The sequence below is a fragment of the Pinus tabuliformis genome, chromosome 8 (genome assembly GCF_031772625.1).
Source record: "Pinus tabuliformis cultivar Carrire ecotype Pingquan chromosome 8, CPIR1, whole genome shotgun sequence".
NCBI classification, from domain to species: Eukaryota; Viridiplantae; Streptophyta; class Pinopsida; order Pinales; family Pinaceae; genus Pinus; species Pinus tabuliformis.
Window position 1 is genome coordinate 1,276,841,642 of NC_142294.1, and position 21,656 is coordinate 1,276,863,297.

Here is a 21,656-nt window from a genome sequence, read left to right on the forward strand (position 1 = left end):
AGAGTTGGCTGAGTGGAAGAAGTGTGTGGCGAGGGTGAGACGGATCGTCCTTGAGGGAGTTCGAGACCAAATTGTCTCGAGTCTCCATGGGAAGGATACTCCATATTCAATGTGGAAGACATTGAAGGATCTCTACCAGAATAGTAGCAACCATAGGAAATTGGCACTCAAGGATAAGCTTTGAAGAATCAAGATGGAGAACGGTGATACTATTTCCACATATCTGAACAAGCACACCACTTGCAGAGATGAGCTTAGCAATGTGGGAATAACTACTGCCGATGATGATATGGTGAACCTAGCTCTCCTTGGCCTTCCAAAGTGCTGGAATAGCTACTAGGACTCTGTCAATGGAAGGGACAAACTACCAGATTGGGAACAACTGTGGTTGAATCTCATGCAGGAGGAGATTAGGTGGAGCACTCGAGATGGTTCTTCATCAAAGGATGATGATGAAGAAAATATGGCCTTAGCAAGTAAGGCAAGTAAAGGAAATTGAATTCTTCTCATGGAGGGAAGAAGGGTGACATATCTAAAGTGAGATACTTTAATTGTCACGAGATGGGACATTATGCAACTAATTGCCCATCAAAGAAGTCCAAGAAGGGATCCTCGGAAGAATTGGAAGGTGAGGCATTAGCCTCTCAGTTCGAAATGGACTTTACCCTCATCGCATGTATGGTATCATCGATGATGGGTTGTGTTTGGTATCTTGACAGTGGAGCCTCATTCCACATGTCTGGTGATAAAAGTTTATTCAGTACCTGTTGGGTCCCTATAATACTAGTTATTACCCCATTACTATTATAGTTATACCCCTTATTTATATTTTTGTGCCCCTATTACCCCCATATTGTTATTTCTGTGCCCCATAGAATCCCTCTATTGTTACTTTTGTGGCTTTATATTATTATTGTTAGGTCGGCTGGATTATATTGTGACTCCTTAGACTCCTATATATAGAAAGGAGGTTTTGTCATTTGTATCATCCAAGAATTGTTCATTTATGTAATGTAAAGGAGGTTGCCCCCTCGAAGAGGCTGAATTCTAAGGCGTTGATCTATCTTTTCTATCTTTTCTTGAGCTGGTTTCATAACATTTGGTATCAGAGCTTTGGATTCTAGGGTTTCGCTGCTCCAAACAGGTCATCGTGGCATTTTCGCTATAACTTTTTTTCTGTGATGTTTCAGAAGTCGCAAAAAAAACCCATTGAGAAGAAATCGCGCTGAACCTTGGGTCCGAATTTCAGAGCTTTTCGCGCGATATTTGCGGAGATATGATCTGAGGAAGTTGGTCTTTGCAGACTCCTGAATTACATTCAAAACACGTGACCTGGGGAAAATCGTCATAACTTTCTCTCTGGGGATCGGATTGGAATTTCGTAAGAAGGTACAAAAAGAGGACAGACTGTAGTTTCTTTTGTGTGTGCTTCAAATTCAACGGTTGAAACAGTGACTCGTGGCACGTCGTACAAGTTCGCTCTACTGAAACAGTCTAAAAGAAAGTCACTGTGGGAGATTTCACATAACGCTTCCTTGGAGAATCCAATTTGGCTAACAATTGTGGCATTGGAAAGAGGACACAGAAGGCTACTACAGGTAGCAATTTCAGAATTGGATGATTCGAAATTACAGAGATACATCAGATTCAATATCAGGCTTCTATAAAGTGAAAAAAGGTGTGTAGTTTTTTTTTTAAATTTTTGTGTAAGCTTGGTTTAACGGAATTCAAAGGGCATAGTAAAGCATTATTATCAGTAACTGATGCCCCGAGGAAAGAAAATGCAAACACCTAGTAGGAAACCTGAAAGCTCTAGCATGACTCATGAAGAAGAGGAAGAAATGCTACATGATATATCAAAATTACAAGAACAAGTGCAACAAATGTCACGCTCACAAAAGCTAACAGAAGCTAAGATAAGTGGCGTGGAATCTAAGATAAATGGCGTGGAATCTAAGATAAAGGGCATGGAAGCTAAGATGGAGGATTCGATGGCAGATTTGAAGATAGATTTGAAGACAGACATGGAAGAATTGAAGAAGTTGCTACAAGAAAGGGTCACTAATGGTGAAAAGGTAGTAAAGGAAACTCATGATGAGAACAAAAGAAATGTTAATCATGATTCCATAGACGCTAATGTTGGATCAAAGAATCACCATATTCCAAAAATCGATATGAGGAAGTTTGATGGCAAGGATCCCGCCACATGGATATTACAGATGGAGCAATTCTTCGATCTCAATAATGTGCAAAACGCACAAAAGGTACGTATGGCAACTGTATATTTGGAACCAAATCAGTTTGTATGGTATCAATGGCTTTGCTCTCGTAAACAATTTATCACTTGGGCAATTTTTACGGAAGAATTGATAGCACATTATGAAGATACAAAAAGCAACACTTTTTTTAGCCAATTGATAAGTCTCAAACAAAAGGGTTCAGTAATGGAGCACATTGAGGAGTTCCAAAAATTGAACATAAGGGTAAAAGATATTCCAGAGGAGCATAGGATTGATGTGTTCATAGGGTCTTTAAAGGATAATATCCAACATGATGTTCGCCTTTGGGAACCTGATTCATTAGAGAAGGCATTCAGGTTAGCAAGAAAAATGGAAAGAAAAATTATGGCAACCAGGAAGCATACCACTCACAACTATAAAGACGGAAGTGTTGTTGCCCCTAGTCTTCCACAACCTATAAGGTTGACACCACAACAATTGGAAGAAAAAAGAGCAAAAGGGCTTTGTTACAGTTGTGATAGCAAATACACTAAAGGTCATAAGTGTGCTGAGAAGAAATTATTCTACATAGATTGTGAAGAGGAAGAAGAAAAGGAGCAAGAAAGGTCAAAAGAAGAAGATATACTCCAGGAACAAAGCCTAGATGAAGAACAAATAAATCCGACCATATCTTGTAATGCATTGGCGGGAATTACCACTCCTCAAACCATCAAGATAGAAGGACAAATCAAGAAGAAAAAGGTAATAGTGTTGATTGATTCAGGAAGCACCCACAATTTTATTCATTGTAGGGTAGCAAAAGAATTGAATTGCTTCCTATATCCAGCACCAGAGTGTCAAGTGATGATTGCAAATGGAGGAACAATAAATTGCTCTGGAAAGTGCCATAATATCAAGCTATCCATGGGAGAATATGTATTGACTAGCCCAATGCTTTCCATTCCAATGGGAGGTGCTGATGTTGTACTAGGAGTCCAATGGCTACAATCCTTGGGTACAATAGCTTTTAATTTTCAAGAACTTTTCATCAAATTTTCTACGGAAGGAAAGGAAGTTGAATTAAGGGGTATTGCAGGGAAACCAGGAAAGATAATCAGCTCTAATGGCATGACAAAGCTTCTAAAAAAGGAGCAAAGAGGTGTAATTGCACAATTATGTTCGCTAGATGTTTCCACATTGGAATCATCTATTTCTCCAGATCTCCAAAAAGTCCTGGACAATCATTCCAAGGTATTTGAGACTCCCAAAGGTCTCCCACCTATGCGTGATCATGATCATGCTATTCATCTGATTCCAGGAAGTGTTCCTCCAAACATCAGGCCGTACAGATATCCCTATGCCCAAAAAAGTGAAATTGAACGTATGGTTGCAGAAATGCTAGAGGCTGGTATAATTCAACCAAGTCAAAGTTCTTTCTCAGCTCCAGTAGTATTGGTGCACAAGAAGGATGGATCATGGCGCATGTGTCCGGATTATAGGGAGCTCAACAAGCTCACTATTAAAGATAAGTTCCCCATTCCTGTTATTGATGAATTACTGGATGAATTGCATGGATCAATTTACTTCACCAAGTTGGATCTTCGTTCGGGATATCATCAAATCAGAATGAAGATTGAAGACATTCCGAAAACAGCATTTAGAACTCATGAGGGTCATTATGAATTTTTGGTCATGCCTTTTGGCCTTACCAATGCACCTTCAACATTTCAAGGTTTGATGAATTCAATTTTCAAACCATTCCTTAGAAAATTTGTGTTAGTATTTTTTGATGATATACTAATCTACAGCAAGTCTTGGAAGGATCATGTTGAACATGTTGACAGGGTGCTACAACTATTGGAGGAGAAACAATTATATGCAAAAAGATCCAAATGTTTCTTTGGAGTCCAGGAGGTGGAATATTTGGGTCATATTGTATCTCATGAAGGAGTTAAGGTAGACCCTAGCAAAATTAAAGCCATTAAGGAATGGAAAATCCCCACATCCATAAAGCATCTGCGAGGATTTCTTGGGTTGACAGGGTATTATCGCAAGTTTGTTAAGAATTATGGGAGAATAGCAGCACCTCTAACAACATTATTGAAGAAAGATTCATTTTCATGGACTCCGGAAGCAACAAAGGCCTTTGAACATCTTAAAGAGGCAATGTGCCAAGCACCGGTCTTAGCTACACCGGACTTCACAAAAACCTTTATTGTGGAATGTGATGCTTCAGGAAATGGAATTGGTGCTGTTCTAATGCAAGATGAAAGACCCATTGCTTTTGAAAGTCGTCCAATCAAGGGAAAGTTTTTAAGCAAAGCTATTTATGAGAAGGAAATGTTGGCAATACTCCATGCACTTAAGAAATGGCGACCCTACCTAATGGGAAGACACTTCAAGGTAAAAACGGATCATGATAGCCTTAAATACTTTTTAGAACAAAGATTATCCTCTGAAGAGCAACAAAAGTGGGTCACAAAGATGTTGGGTTATGACTTTGAAATCATCTACAAAAAAGGGAAGCAAAATGTGGTGGCAGATGCACTCTCAAGAAAGGATGAGGATGTGGAAGCATTGTTGTGTGCCATTTCTATTATCCAACCAGATTGGATAAACGAAGCAAGGGAGGAATGGAAGAATGACGAAGAAGTGTGGGCACTTATTCGAAAGCTACAACAAGATTCCAGTACTTCTGATACATTTAGCTGGCAAAATGATTCGTTATGGTACAAAGATCGCTTATACCTCTGTAAGAATTCCCAGCTAAAACAAAAGATTCTTATGGAATTGCACACTTCTCCCTTAGGAGGGCACTCAGGATTTTTAAAAACTTACCACAGGGTTAAGAAGGAATTTTTTTGGGATGGCCTTAAATCAGATATTCAAAAGTTTGTGGCGGAATGTTTGGTTTGCCAGCAAAATAAAGTTGAAACAATTAAGACACCGGGTCTATTACAACCTTTATCCATTCCAAGCCAACGTTGGGAGGAGGTTTCAATGGATTTTATCACAGGTTTACCCAAGTCTGAGGGAAAGAGTGTCATCATGGTGGTAGTTGACAGACTTACCAAGTATGCACACTTTTGTGCATTATCACATCCATTTAAAGCCAGTACAGTTTCTACTGCATTTATGGAAACAATTCAAAAGCTACATGGAAACCCAAAGATTATTGTAAGTGACAGAGATCCCATTTTCACTGGAAATTTTTGGACAGAATTATTTTCTTGTCTTGGTACTCAGTTAGCTCATAGCTCATCTTATCATCCTCAATCTGATGGGCAAACTGAGATAGTAAACAAATGTTTGGAAGGATATCTTCGTTGCTTTGTATCTGATAAACAGACACAATGGGTCAAATGGTTGCCTCTGGCTGAATGGTGGTATAACACTTCCTTCCATACAACAACAAAAATGACCCCATTTATGGCACTTTATGGGTATCAACCACCATCCATCACATCATATTTAAGAGAAAATTCTAAGGTTCAGGCAGTGGAACATCACATCGAACATCAAAAACAAGTCCTCCAACTCTTAAAGGATAACCTCGTGTTGGCACAAAATAGAATGAAACAACAGGCAGATCAACATCGCAGTGAAAGAAGTTTTGATGTAGGTGATTGGGTATTCCTACGGCTACAACCATATAAGCAAATGTCCCTAAAGCAAGCTAAGAAGGATAATAAATTATCACCAAAGTATTATGGTCCGTACAAGGTGTTGCAAAAGATTGGTACTATGGCATACAAATTGGAGCTTCCTGCAGCTTCTCGATTGCACCCAGTTTTCCATGTTTCATGTTTAAAGAAGGTTATAGGTGACAAGCTCCCAATTCAAACAATATTGCCAGAACTTGACGAGGAAGGAAAAATTATATTGGAACCGGAAGCAATCACAGAAACAAGAACTCGACAGCTACGAAATCGATCAATTTCAGAGTATCTTATCAAGTGGAAGAACTTATCCGCTGAAGATTCCACATGGGAGGATGAGAATTTTATGCAGAAGTATCCAGAACTACTCAAGCGTTGAGGACAACACTTTTTTGAAGGAGAGGGACATGTTGGGTCCCTATAATACTAGTGATTACCCCATTACTATTGTAGTTATACCCCTTATTTATATTGTTGTGCCCCTATTACCCCCATATTGTTATTTCTGTGCCCCATAGAATCCCTCTATTGTTATTTTTGTGGCTTTATATTATTATTGTTAGGTCGGCTGGATTATATTGTGACTCCTTAGACTCCTATATATAGAAAGGAGGTTTTGTCATTTGTATCATCCAAGAATTGTTCATTTATGTAATGTAAAGGAGGTTGCCCCCTCGAAGAGGCTGAATTCTAAGGCGTTGATCTATCTTTTCTATCTTTTCTTGAGCTGGTTTCATAACAGTACCTTGGAGGAGAAAGACCTCAAGATGCGCATAGAGATGGGTGACGACAAAAGGTATAATGTTTCGGGAGTGGGCATGGTTGCTTTTCAGAGGGAGCATGGAGCTCCTATCACCTTGACAGATGTGAAGTATGTGCATGGACTGAAGAAGAACTTGGTATCAGTCGCAATGTTGGAGGACAAAGGCTACGGTGTTGTCTTTAGTAAGGGAAAGGTTTTCCTTAGAGACATCACCACGAGACAGGTGAAACAGATCGATCCACGAGTTAAGAACATGTATGATCTTGAGGTTCAAGATGTATGCAAAGCCTTGAGGAGCAAGGAAAATGTTAGAGACTTGGTAGTTGAGAGGGAGAGTAAATTACCTCCCAACATGCAGCCCCAAAAGAAGTCTCGACAATTTTGGAGGAACCACAATTGGAAAAGTAGAGAGGAGACCAAGTGAAGAGATCCACTCATGCAAATACCTCCATTAGGGGGGAATTTCGATCCAAGTGGGCAGAGGGATCACATGCAGCCATACCTCCAGGTGTGAGGTGGGGTAATGTGAAGTGATAGTCCCAAGAAGGGGTAAATTGGGCAGGGTCCATTGAGAGGTTTTATCTCATGGATTGTACCTTGCTACGGGAGCCCAAATTACATAGTAGCGGAAGGAATCAGTGGGATTGATGCAGTCAGAGATCAAAGTGACAGAGGTTAGAGTTGTCAGATACTGAAGAGACCAGAGAAGGATTGACAATAGTGCAGAAAGGCAGTGTTAGCAGAAGCACAAAGTTTTCAGTTGACAGAGGTAATAGCAGTCATAGACTTTGATGATAGATGCATCATACTGATTCAGGTTGGATGTTTTTTTTTCTTTTTCTTTTTGGAGTTGTTGGAGCAACAACACTAGAGAGAAGTGTTGCATGCATAACATTGCAAAGGTTCACAATTAGGATCGAGTTGAATTCCTTTCTTGTTGAGAGGGAATGTTGAAAATAGCAGTGAGAAATGATAAAAATAGAATCCAGAATATTCCAATTTTAATTTGTTCTTGAATTAAAATTGTCAATTAAAATCGAATTTAGTCTCATCAGCTACTTGGAAATAATTAATTAATTCATTATGGATTAATTGGTTGGAGAAATTAAAGTTAGAAGTCTTTTTGAAGTCATTCAACAACTATCCCTTAAATTAAGGAGATTATCCCTTAATTAAGGAGATAAGGTTGAGTTATATTTGAGTTGTAATTAGTTAGCTCAGTTTACTGAGTTAAGTCCAGTTAAATTAGTTCCAAATTGTTTGAGGAACTAATTGTGAGTTATCAGTCAGTTGATGCATGCATGCACTCAACAAGTGTACTCCAGATAACTGAAGATTCCCTCATCAGTAACTCATGCATGTCTATTCTAAGAAAGACCTAGTTGAGATTAAAGTCAAGGACAATGTACTATCAGTTGCATGTTTTCTCCAATAAAGAAAACTCATGCATGCTGAAGGACAGAGTTTCATTGAGGATTGCGTAGTTTTGACAGTGTGTTAGAGCAGTGTGTGAGATCAGTGTTACACTTGGTAACATGGAATCATCCACTAGGAGAAACTGCGTAAGGAAATAGGAGCTTGGAGGGCACAGAGGAAGGCTTGTGAGAAGCCAAGTTTGCCTGTGAGAATCTGTGAGGATTGTACTGAGAGCTGGCTAGCTGTGAGAGCTAAGGCTTTGTATAATTTTTATGTATTTCCACCCTATATGATAATACAGATAGTGGGGTTTTTAGATAAGGCTTTCCCCAAGGTATTTTCATGTGTATTTTGTATTGATTCTTCTTCTTCTGGTTATATGTGTTCAGCTCGATCTTGCTCGATCTTTAAGCTTCCACAAATTGATAGTAGAAGTAGGTTATAGTATTCTTCTTTGATTTATATTGCATTATCGGGTTAACCTACATATAAATTTTCTCCATGGTTGTAGAGAGATAGAGTTGTAGAGAAATTTCTACAGCCTCAATAAGTCCATATCTATTTAATTGATGCCCCTAGAGCTCATTTGTAAATTCGATCTTGGAGCTCTATCATATCGAAGGAGATAAAGGAGCCTTCGAGGGGGTTTGCGGTGCTTTTCTGGGTAAGTTTTTATTTTGTCATCTTTTGTCGCTTTTTCCATCACTTTTTGTTGTTTGGCTTATGTGAGTGATTTTTTTCTTGTTTCTTTTCATGGTTGCTAATGTTTTCATGTATATTAGATTGTTCAAGTGTTGATTCGGTTTGTCATTCACCTTTCACAAGTGTCACATTAGTTTTCTTGTTTTTTCTCATTAGTGATCGTCATTGCAACAACTCTTCTTGCATGTTTGTTTTTCCTTTTAAATGTTAATATTCCACACTTGTTTTGCACTGATCTATCCATACTTAGTCATATCTTCACTTTAAAATGCACTATCACTCAGATTTTCTTGTTTCCCACACTCTCACCAGGCAGATATGCTCATTTCTTGGCCAGTTTTCACCTTGTATAGTTAGGCATTACCCAAGTCTGAGGCTCAAGCTCTCAGCTTGGCCCCCGAGATTGTGCAATGCGCAGTACAGGCTGAACCAACTGCAAATTGTGTAGTTCTAGGGCTCATGCCTACCTCCTTGGCCACTGAGACTATGTAATGCACAGTCTCCCTCATAGTCCACCAAGGATGGACTGCACATTGCGTAGTCTCTAGCCTCAATTTGCATCACTGGATGCAAAGACTGCACAATGCGTAGTTCCCACAGCTAGTCTCCCTCCCTTCACTTCTAGAATTGTGCAATTTTATCAGTCAATGCATGTGGTTGTGTCTGATATTGCTTTGTAATTTGATTTACTGAAGCTAATTTATGTCTTCCATAAGTGCTTTTTCCTGTCACAGGTATTGCAGGTGTTGGGAATTTCTCTTCATCAATCACTGTTATTATGGCACCCAAGACAACTACTTCAAAGGATATGACAAAGAGAAAAACTGGGGAGGAAGGTGAGAGTACACCATTTTATTGCTAGTATACTTAGACACTCAACTATTTGTAGAAAAGGAATCAGATATCACATGGCAGAAGGTGAATGAAATTTTCTCAACAAAGACCTTCAAAGAAGATATGGAAGACCGGTAGGTGTACAATAATGTTCAAAAGTCAGGGTTACATGGGGTTGCGTGCAGGTACCCAACATTTCCATGTGCAGATGTTATCAGTTGGCTATTGTCTCACATAGATCCAAAGACTGTGACTCTTGGTAATACCATTGGATGGAGGCTCGCATCTTTTCTGGAAGCAAATTATCATCTCATGTACCATTTTCTTGAGCCAGAATCGCTCATGGATTCGTTATTTTATGCGAAAACCATCCACTTGAGAACCAAGTAGATTGCTAAAGGTTAGGTGAAAGAGCCATAAAATTTTCGTTAGACACCCACCAACACATACACGACAAAATATCTCAGGAGGGTCTATCAACTATTGATAATCTTATGTTGCAGAATCTATGGTTAGCAGAGCACCAAGACCTATCCTAAAGGGCGGGATTTCTTATTGGACTAGGTTCTGAACGAAGGTAAACCATTCAACTAGTTATATTTGCCGGCTCAACAATTGCGGATCCATGTGTTTAATTCCCTTAGTCCTCCCATAGGCGAGAAATATATATTTTATATGTATGCATATCTACTAGATGCAATCTATGCACACAATGCATTCCTTGGCATGAATTGGACTTGGACACCACGGGAACCTTCCGTGTATATTTATTGCAAGTTGCTTTTGGAGTGCAGCCATAGAGGAGTAATGGAGAAGCTAATTGATCACTTTCTCATTCTGTTTTACAAGATGATCTTTGAGGAAGAGACACCTTATCACATGGGGCAACGGAAGTAGTATCGCAGATAGCAGATTGGTTTGCTTCACCGGATGACACTTTCCTTTGAGTGTTCAATGGAAAGAAGTCACCACATGTCTTACAATGGTATGCCATCGACAAGCTAGTCATGCAAGAAGTTGCATATCATCTCTCCATAGGGTTATCAGTAGCTCTGTACAGGAAAAATAAAGCACCTTGGCCATCTCTTCCTATGCAGATCGGATTGTAAGAAATTAAGAACTTGATAGTTGCAGATACCGGAGGGAAAGCGATAGAGAAATTTGCATTCATTACTCGGGACTTCAATCCGTATGATCTGAGGAGTATTTGCAAAGACCACTGTGTGAGAATCCATTTTTAGTGGCTAAGCAAGACCTTTCACTGGCCGGAGGAGGATGGATGGAGGAATTGTTACAAGGTCTCCAATTCTCGTGAGTTGATCAATTTAGCAAGAACTTCACAAGTTGTTTCACAATAGGCAGACACTCCAGAGGGAGCACTGGCAGAAGTACACAACCCATTGCATGAGAAGGAAAAGAGGAAGGTTGTGCACAGTCCAAGGGGAGAACGAAGCCGCAAGATGAAAGCAAATCCAACCATTATGAAAGCAGCTTGAGTAGTAGAGAAGAAGAGGAAATAGAGGGTGCAAGAAGAAGAACAGAAGTAGAGGGAAGAACATGCATAGAAGAGGAAAGAAGAAGAAGAGAAGTAGAAGCAAGAAGAAGAAGAAAGGTGAAGATCAAAGACAATAGTAGAAGAAATAATGCAGAGGCAAGCTAAAGAGCTAGAACATAACCAACAATCAGGGGAGGATAGAAAACAGATGTAGGACAAAGAGATTACTCAAGAGATAAAGGAGTTGATTGAAACTCAGGACATGAAGGAACCAGAGCTGTAGAACCAAGATGTCCACCTGATGCCAAGTACACAGCATGTCACCATTTAGTCTCTCGATCCTCCAACAGAGCAAGCTCCAAGCGAGGAAAAGGATATTGTTCCTCTCGATGATGGTTTGGTGATGGATATGTACAATTTGACTTATGACGAGCTTAAGAAAAAGATTGTAGAAGTCAAGGAAGAAAAATTTTCCGGAGGACCTCGCATATCATGCATTCATTAGAGAAAGGATGATTGTGACTGACACTAGAATAAATCCAGGTTTTGTTGTCGCAGCTAACTTGGCCTTCACATGCGCTTCAAATTCAATACAAATTATTTGTTGGCTGAGAACAAGCAATTGGCAAAGAACTTGCAAGTTGTTAGGCAAGAGGTTAAACAATTCTGAGCAGCAGCTCAGAATGCAGCTTCCGCACATGTCCATCTTGAAGAACTTAAGGAAACAATACTCGATGAAGTATTGACACTTGGAGAGACCATGTTGAGTCTTTATGAGGAGCTTGTTAGCATGCATAAGACAATTTTCCACTTGCATGGCTTGCAACAATAGTGTAAATATTTTGTCAAAACTCTCAGGAATATACAAGTTTCCATCGTTGTTGTGCATGAATGGTCAATGCAATACAAAGAGTTACTGCTTGAATTGGGAAAGAAAACAAGACAACTGGCATAGTTGGAGAAAGAAAGAGTTTGGATATTGATCCAGAATAACAAACAACTCGCCTCGTTCATTGGTAGAATTAAAGCCTCATATGGACGGTTATACAATGACACAGATGTCTTGGTGAAGTCCCACAGGATCCCATCAGTCGGTTCACTCATAGAGATCAAGTGTAGGAACTAGGTCAGACAAGAGATTAACGAATACTTGGAATAATGGAGATAGGTAACCATCAAGGAAGGTCTTAAGGTACATAGACAGATATGCAAAAGTACATTGGCGGCCCTGTCCAAATTAACACAATGTTGCTCCTACTCAAGAAGGAAATAGAAACTGGTTCCAAGTCAGTGTACCTGAATGCCATGGAGGCTAGAGTCTGCTTCCATCCTAACACCATCACACAGTTTGGGGATATCATTAAGTTGTATAGAACTTGACATCGTTATGTGGTCGAGAGACATCAAGTGGAAGTTGTTGAGCTAGATTTTCCCCAAACTCAAGCATGATATGTTTTGTCTTATTAGGCTGTCTAGTTGGCTCTACCTAATTTTGTCTTATGTGGGTACGAGTGTAAATTGTAATATTATTTGTAATTAATTTGTAAGTAGAATTCCAAGTGCCAATATTGGAATGTGAAGAGTCATGATGTAATGTAATGAGTCATTTTGTAAAGAAGTTGAAGAGTCACCCCCTCTTGTTATAAATACACCCTCATAACTCATGTAAAGGGATTTTGGGAGCCAAGCTTTTGGCTAGGCTTAGGCTTAGAATCAGGAGCTTGGGAGTTTGTGAGAGCCTTGGCTTCTTCGTAGCATAGAGGGAGTATCTTTCTTTGGAGGAGCAAGTGATGTTGACTTCACGTTCCACTATTGGGGCTAGTGGTCTGTCAATGGTGTATGTATGATTGGAACTTTCACTTAATAAAAGCTCAGAGCCGACACGTTTTCATGCATATGTTGTGAATATAGTAGGACTATTCTTGTTATGTTTGCAATGTATGTTATTTAACTTACACTTATGCTTATGAACTATTTCATTTGCATTGGTACGAATCTTGTTGAATGCATGTTGTTGTTTAATTCCATCATTGTTAACTTCTCAACCATTTCACATATTACCTTGTGATGTCATTTATGACATGCGTTCCTTTCAAGATGTGCACTATTATAGGCTTCTAAAGGGCTCACTCATTTTCCCTTTCATGTGTTAGATCGTTGATGCATCGCATCTGACTTTCCACAGGGTCACACACTTGTTCCCACCAAAGTCACCATACATCACTTTATGCATTATTACATCCAAGGCACATCATTAAAATCCAATGCATCGACAATTGGGTTGTATTCCGAATGGGACTCCTACACCAAATGATGTTAAGTCTAATTGAGGCTTCATATCGAGGAGATCCCCTGAATCTTGGTGGGTCCAGCACCGTCAACATTATGATTTTATAGGAGGTTTTTTATCCTTTTGGTTCCCTTTGATCTGAGAACTTCAACCACCTCATTTCAATCTTACGATATAGTCTTTATGCTAGGTAATATGTACTTTGTTACATGTTAGGATGGAAATTATAAGGTAGTAATGAAATTATTGTACTATTTAATATACATCATTATGTGAATATGATTGAAATGTGTTCAAGATCTTTTCCACCATTTCTTGATTTTCTTGTTCTTTATCTTTTTCATTTTTACATGTTTTGTTCCTTGAGACTACCAAGGAAATACAATGTTGAATCCCCATTTTAGTAGATTTAGTGAGAGGGTTCTCTCTTTATCCTTTTAATGCCTTGTTGGGATTTCTCTAGAAAACCTGCTCCTTCCTCAATGGAGGCCTTGAAGATCCTAATCAAAGACCCAAAGGCTGAAGCAATGAAGAAGTAAATATTAGTGGATAAATGAGTCAACATTTGAGATGATGAATTGGAACAATTGAGGTTGGAAAAAATGAATTGCAAGACTATCTTTGCGAAGTAATCTCTTCAATGTTATCTGGTTATTTTATACAAAAATCAAAACAATTTGAAATGAATTAGAAGAGAGCAAATGCTAAAAATAATGTGTGGTAATATCACCACTTGATGACACATTTGATAGGAAAAGAAATACCCATAATATTAAAAAAAGTATTTACAAACATAGTTACACCAAAACCAATTAATTATTGTACCAAACCATTACATTACTCATAAACACCACCTTCATAATCTTACTGGTTGACATAAAAGTTACAATATGTGGAAACTTATAAAATTATAAAATTCACATGATAATTAGTGTAGGTAATGAATGTCTTTACACACATCATTAGAGTGAATAGAATTCTAATGAATCTAGATAATGCATGTCCTCGTAACACCATTATTGGATCCTGTGATTTCAAAAACATTTTATCATGCAAATTTCTTGTCTCATCAATATTTATTATATCAGACACACACAATGATTATTTCATATTTTATCTTGATTTTGATGTATTGCATTTCATGGGGTTGGAGTGTAATGGTATGTCCAAAGGGAAAGCTGCGTATCAAAAAGGTGTTTAGTGTGACTGGGAGGAAGGTTGGTGTGATTGTTGATTTTTTACCCATCCATGTCTAAAGATTAAATTTCGGAACAAATAACAAGCCAATTTCTGATTGGCAAACCGTCCCATTTTTAGCACCTGTTGGATTTAAAAGATTTAACAGCAAATAATTATAATCATATGAAGAAATTAGCATAACCCATGATAAACCAGATCTATTTTTAGTTAATTACTACAGAATACAAGGTACCACAGAAGTGAGAGGACCAATCAAGTCATAGGTAAGATGAGTAATTTAATGGGTGGAACAATCAAGTTATAGGTAAGATTAGTAATTAATGGGTGATAGTTAAATTGATCTTAATGGCAGATTTCAAGAATATTTTGAAACATCATAAACAAAATTACAGATCTTAAGAATATTTAGAAATATCACAAACAACAGTAAGACATTTAATTTGAAACCAAGTATTGAAGAAATGAATTAACTAAACTGGATGGGATCCCCTGAAATCCGTTTACTACATACTGTGCTTAGTAAGAAAACTGTGCATTATGCAATCTCAGTAACCAAAATGATAAATTAAACCCCGGAACTGGGCAGTGCCATAGTCCAAGCTCTCGCTTGAGCCTTAGGAAACAGTTTCTTAGCATACTATTATATAAGTTTTTAGCATCAACACTAACATCCCCAAATGATCCATACAGACATTTTATTTATTCGTTTCCCATAGCCATTCTTTTATTCTTCAGCCTTACCCTCACCCTCGGGCTTCTCTTCAACGGGAACTGCTTCAGCTGGCTTTGCTTCTTCAACAGCACTCTCTTTCACTGATGCAATTTTTTCTTCTGGAACTTCAGCTGGTGTTTCTTCCTTGGCCAAAATCTCTTCACCCTTTTCTTCTGCTGCCGTTTCAACAGCCGCGCTTTCGGCGGGAGCTTCAGCTGCAAATCCTTCTTTAGCGAGATCGGCTTCTTCGGGCACTTGGGCAGCTTCCACCTGGGCCGATTCTGATTCGCCCTCCAAAGCAGGGGGCGCTACACTTATTTCCTCTGCAGAAGCCTCACCCGTGGTGGGGGCATCATCAACTTTTTCCTCTGTGGCAGGAACCTCCTCAGCAGGAGTAGAGGCAGGAGCATCTTCCTCCAAGGCCTTTTCGGTCGCGGGTTCGATCTCGGTAACTTTCACAGCATCCTCTGCGGCCTTCACCTGTTCTTCCTTTGCAATCAATCCAACAGACGAAGCAACCTGCGAAAACAATCCATGATGATAGTTATTCAATGATCAATCGGTAAATGCTTTGCTGGCAAAGTATAAATCGATTTAAATCTTTCTCCAATAAAAGTTTAAATTCCTAAGAAGGTTTTTTAGTTAGATTTATTTCTAATTAAAAAATTTGGGTTCAGAGTAGTTTTAAGATATATATATAGTCTTATTCAGGATTGGATTAGGGACTTGGGACTAAACCTCCCCATTTAACCATTAGATTACATTTTTGAGACTAAATTTCCTCGAAAATAGGTTTCGAGGCCTAAAAAGCAAAATAGTAAAAGCCCTGATGGTTGATGCCAAGATGGGTATAGGAGCGGTTAAATTTGGTCTTAATAAGATATCAAATATTTTGGATATTTTGAATATTTGATAAATCTTGAAAGAACAAGAAAAAAGAAATAGTGGTGTCTAAAGACATGGTTATGGATCTTATCGCCACACAAACTAATTAATATAGAGCCTTTTCTCTTTAAATAAACTATTACAGTAAAACTGAATATAAAAATTAAAGATGCATAGCCAATTTTGAAATACTCAGAAAAATAGTGGTATCTAAAAACACTGTTTCTATGACCATAAAAATAAACTACATTAAAGAAATGAATTAAACAAATCTCTGAACATTACAAACATAAACTTGGCAATGCCAAGATTACTCAAGTTTCCTTGATATACCTCAACAGTGGCCATATCAAGAATTTCTATAAAGAGTCGATAAAGCAGTTAGCTCTGCAGAAATCGAATCAATCTGATCAGAAAAGCTTGATGGCTCGGCTAGTTTAGCACTGGAAATCCTATGCTACAAGTGTCCCTGGTGGGCTATTTATACCATAAGGGAGATGCTTTTCTTTCATTTTTCCCAAGGATCGGAAATAATTAACTTAAAGACCCCGCCGGATGCGTCAGCATGAATCCGAGAAGTCGTAGGTGTCCTCGACTAACTGACACGTCTCGGGGCCCACCTGATTACAAGACAGTCTGGACGGCCATCCCTCCCTTCGTACCCTCACCGCCCATCTGATGTGTCAGTGGCCAAACCAGCCTGGAATACACGGGGATGGCCCCACCGTTTGACAACTTTTTCTCTGCTGAATCATTCCGACAATTTTTCGGTTTGTTTAATGTCCTCCGCATGGTAAATTTTTGCCACTAGTTCAGTGAACGAATCTGACATTTTCAAGAAGAGCACTGTATGATGTGGAAAATTTTAATGCCACGTCACTTTTGATTTGTGTTGGGCCGTTGTGAGTGAACGGAATCTTATGTTGTTTCTAGAAGCTTTTGGTTGGTCAAAAGGCTCTCGATGGGCGCAGTAAATTAAATGATTAAGTCGTTAATCTTATGTAGTAAAATTGGTTGTTATGGTAATGATGAACATTATTAGTGTTCCCAATAATTAGTTTTAATTTATTGATTTATAGGAAAAAACTGTAAAAAAAATATTTGGGTTATTTAAAATTTTATTTCAGTATTTAAAAAATTTAAGAAAAATATTTCGAGTGATAGAAATAAAAATTAGAAAGGTAAATGCTATAAGAAATATTTTGAATAATTTTAATATAAGCATTTTCATGTCATTACAGTAAGTTAAAAGGTTAGAAAGGTTAGTATTGTAATATATATTTTGAAATTAAGATGAAATGAAATACAAGATAATGTGAAGAGTTTTTCATCCTCAAAACTCTTTTTATTCCAAAGATGACACATTTTTTTGAGCCACAATGTTTTAGGCATTGTCTAATGCCTAGTTACATTATGATGTTCATAGGAGTCTGGTCTTGTTTTAGCAATGTTGATTTTCTTCTTAATGTTACTCAAAGTAGATAGATATTTTTTATCTTCCCATGAGGGTTAACCACCTCCTTGTTGTATCTTAATTTTCTTTAGATATTTTTGATCTTCCAATGAGGGGTAATCACCTCCTTGTTGTATCTTAATTTTCTTTTATCCTCTCACTCTTTATTGCAACACTATTTCTCCTTGAAATTAGAAGTAATAATGTTTTTAATATTAATAAGTGGCCTCTTCCTTAATTCCCCAATGATCTACCTAAGACTTACAATCTTTATGCCAACCTTAATTGACCCACAACTCATTTTGAATATAGTTTGAAGTGATCTTAGGTATCGTCTTCCATTCCATGTTTTTTTTTTTTTTATCTTGTACTAGTACACAATGTACCTAGTCCTAACCATGTTTTCAATGGGGGAAAGCCATGCTTTTGTGAGGAGGATAAGATATGATGTCTTGCTTTTAATTTTAAGATTAAAGGTTATAAAATGCTTTTGGATTTTCTCAATCCTTCTCCATGATTCTTTAGAGATGTTATAAGCCCAAACTTTTCAACCATATAAGACAATAGGAATGACAAGGGCCATAAAGAGAAGTTGTTTTTTATCCCAAATCCACAAGTATACTAATTTATAAAATCCTCTTCTCAAATCTGAAATAAGCTAGTGTTTTTTTAATTTATTCCATTCGTTAGCTATAGGTATTGTGTTAAACATTTATCTACAATCAACAAAGAAACAAAGGAGATTGGTTTCATTACAATGTTCATCTGTAATAATCTTAAGCATAATAAGAGGGTCAAAGTTGAATGATGACTTTTCAGGTCAAGGAAAATAACCCCCAAATTTTATTGTGTTTCTTTAATGTAGACAAGATGATATAACATGAGGAGGTGTGACATTTGGAATCCATATTCTAATATCACTTCCTATTCTATCTCTTCATTTTCCTATATTTATATATTTACAAATTGTCACCTAATTCCTGAGGATTAGGTGTCTAACATTCCCCCTTGAATATAAAGGGGTGTTTGTGAGTCCAAGCATCATTATGAATCTTTCAAACATTTCTCTTCCAAGTGCTTTGGTGAAGATTTCTACAATTTTCTTATTTATGGAACAATGTTGTAGATGAATAGTCTTGGAATAAACATGATGTCGAATCAAATGATACTTTGTGTTGATATGTTTAGTCGACCATGGAATTTGGGATTTTTGGCCAACTTAACTACAAAAGTAATGCCAGTCAGAAAGGGAGTAGAGTTCACTTATTCCTCCTGCAAGTCTTCAAAAAATTTCCGGAGCCATATGATCCCCTTGGATACTTTTGCAACTACTACATATTCTGCCTCTATTGTGGAATATGCTAGAACTGATTGTTTGCATGACCTCCAAGATACAACTCTTGATCCAAGACTTATAACATAGTCATAAGTAGACACTCCTCTTTCCTTATATCCATCAAAGTCTAAATCAAAATATCCAATCAAACTGAAGTCATCCACCTGTGAATACTTGAGTCCAAAGTCTTGAGTTCCTTTCAAGTACTTTAGAACCCTTTTTGCAGCAAACCAATGTCATTCACAAGGCTTTTGTATAAAACTTGAAAGGATTCCAACAACAAATGAAATGTCTAGTCTGATAGTGGTGTGGTAAATAAGACTTCCCACAAGTTTTCTATACTTAGTTGCATCCTCAAATTCATTGCCTTCTTTATATGTGAGCTTCAAATTTTGTTCCATTGGAGTGGACAAAGGAATACATTCAACCATGCCAAACGTGTTAAAAAATTATCTAATGTACTTCTTTTGAGAGAGGAATATATAACTTTGTTGTTGGGCACTTCAATGCCCAAGAAGTAGTGATATTTTCCGAAATTTGTAATCTCAATTCCTTTCTTCAACTCTTTCTTTATGGATGCAAGATAGTTGTCATTGTTCCCTATCATCACATATCATCTATATATACCACAAGATAAAAAATAAATTTTCCAACTTTCTCGTAAAATAGATTTGCATCATCTTGATTAAAGTGTTTGAAATTTAATTTCAAAAGATTCTCTATCAAATTTTCATATCGAACTCATGGTGCTTATTTTATACCATATAAGGATTTGATGAGTTTACAAACTTTATGTTGTTGTCTCTTCACAACAAATACCTTTGGTTGAGATATGAAGACATTTGCTTTCAATTCTCCATTCAAGAAAGAAGTATTCACATACATATGATGAAATTTCCATCCATTCTAAGCTTCCAAGACAAAGAGAGTCTAGATGGTGTCCCATTTTGTTGTAGGAGAAAAGGTCTCTTCATAATCAACACCTTCTTTTTGTGCAAATAATTTGGCCACAAGCCTTGCTTTATGCTTGTCAAGTGAGCCATCTGATTTATAAAAAAAATTTTGTAGACTCACTTGTAGCCAATAGGTTTGGTTCCAAATGGAGGGTCCACTAGCTTCCATGTTCCATTCTTTATGAGAGCATCATAATCCTTCTACATTTCTTCTTTCCAATCATCATTAGAAGTAGTTTCTTTAAATGAATTTAGTTAAAAATTAAACAAATTTAATTCAAAATCATATACACCATCCATATCATCAACAAAATTAGAATCATGTATATCATCTGCATTTTTTTGGTGGAATTTCTAGTTCATGTCTTTTTGAACTCATCAAGGTGAACACTTTCAAGCATTTTGGTGAGCCATTTGGCATACCTTTATAAGATGGTACAGGTTTCTTTGTTGATTGATATGGGGTTGCATCAAGATTTAGCCTTCCAATCCTCTCAATCACATCACTTTAAGGGTCTTCCTGATCTGAAGGACTAGCCAGAATTTCATGAGGGGGAGATAGTGCTTTAGAAGGAGATTACATAGATTGATCTAGGATAGGGATCCCATCTTTAAGATATGGAATATCATTTTAAAATTCACATATGTTTTTGCATCAATGAATTTATCCAAATGATCAAGATTCTGCTCAAAAGTATTGTTAGCATTGGAAGATTCAAGAAAAATCACATCTCTGAACAATATAATATTGTTATTCACCTCCTCATAGAGATGACATGCTTTGGTGGTATCTAAATACCCCAAGAAGACACATTTTTGACTCCTTATATCAAGCTTTCTTCTTTGTTATTTAGGAATCAAGGCATAACAAGTGGGACCAAAGATCCCGAGATGCCTTATCAAACGAATGTGGTCGTACCACATTTCATAAGGAGTCTTTTTTTTAGAGCATGAGATGGAAATCTATTTTTGATATATACTGCACATAGAACTGCATCAACCCAAAACATCAACTTTATATTTTTGTAAAACATCATTGAGTGAACCATATTTAAGATAGTCATGTTCATTCTTTCAGCTACACCATTTTGTTGAGGATTGTATGGAACAAATGTTTGATGTTGAATCCGATGTTTGTGAATATATTTTTCAAATTCATTAGAAGTATATTATTTTTCATTATTAGTACAAAAAGAGCCAATATGTGGTTGTGCATCATTTCAATCTATGGATGAAAATTTCTAAAAGTTTCAAAAGCTTCTAATTTACTTCTCAACAAGTATACCCAACACATCTTGGTGTAATAATAAATGAAATTCATCATATATTTATTTCCATTTGTAGAAGGGACATGCATAGGGCCACACAAATACGAATGAATCAATGCAATATTTATACATGTTCTAGAAGAAAATCATGAAATGGTTGTTTGCTACGTTTTCCTAGGAAACAAGCATCACATTGCTTTAGTTTCCTTGGAATAGTTGGAAAACTAGAAACAACATTTCTTTTAAAAAAATGAAGACAACCATAATTAAGATGTCCAAATCTTTCTAGCCATAGAATACTACATGACAAGGTACCTTCTTTGTACTAAGAACTACATGCAAATTTATGTGCATGAGCATATGTTCCTTGTAGCTTCAATAGTCTTTCCTCCTCTTTTCCAATCATGGAAAATGTGTTGTATGGTGCATTTATTATCTTAACTTTACCATCAAAGAAATTAATGGAGTGTC

The 21,656-nt window shown here is 37.3% G+C and overlaps 1 protein-coding gene across 1 annotated transcript; it reads right to left on the reverse strand.

The window, feature by feature from the left end:
* Window positions 1–15,031: 15,031 nt before the first annotated feature.
* On the reverse strand, window positions 15,032–16,664 carry LOC149240056 (uncharacterized). The gene is made up of 2 exons (XM_089373622.1): window positions 16,509–16,664; window positions 15,032–15,809 (listed from the first exon to the last, which is right to left on the reverse strand). The coding sequence occupies exons 1-2, from the start codon at window positions 16,521–16,523 to the stop codon at window positions 15,303–15,305; spliced, it is 522 nt and encodes a 173-aa protein (XP_089229748.1). The 5' UTR covers window positions 16,524–16,664; the 3' UTR covers window positions 15,032–15,302.
* Between the last annotated feature and the right edge of the window lie 4,992 nt (window positions 16,665–21,656).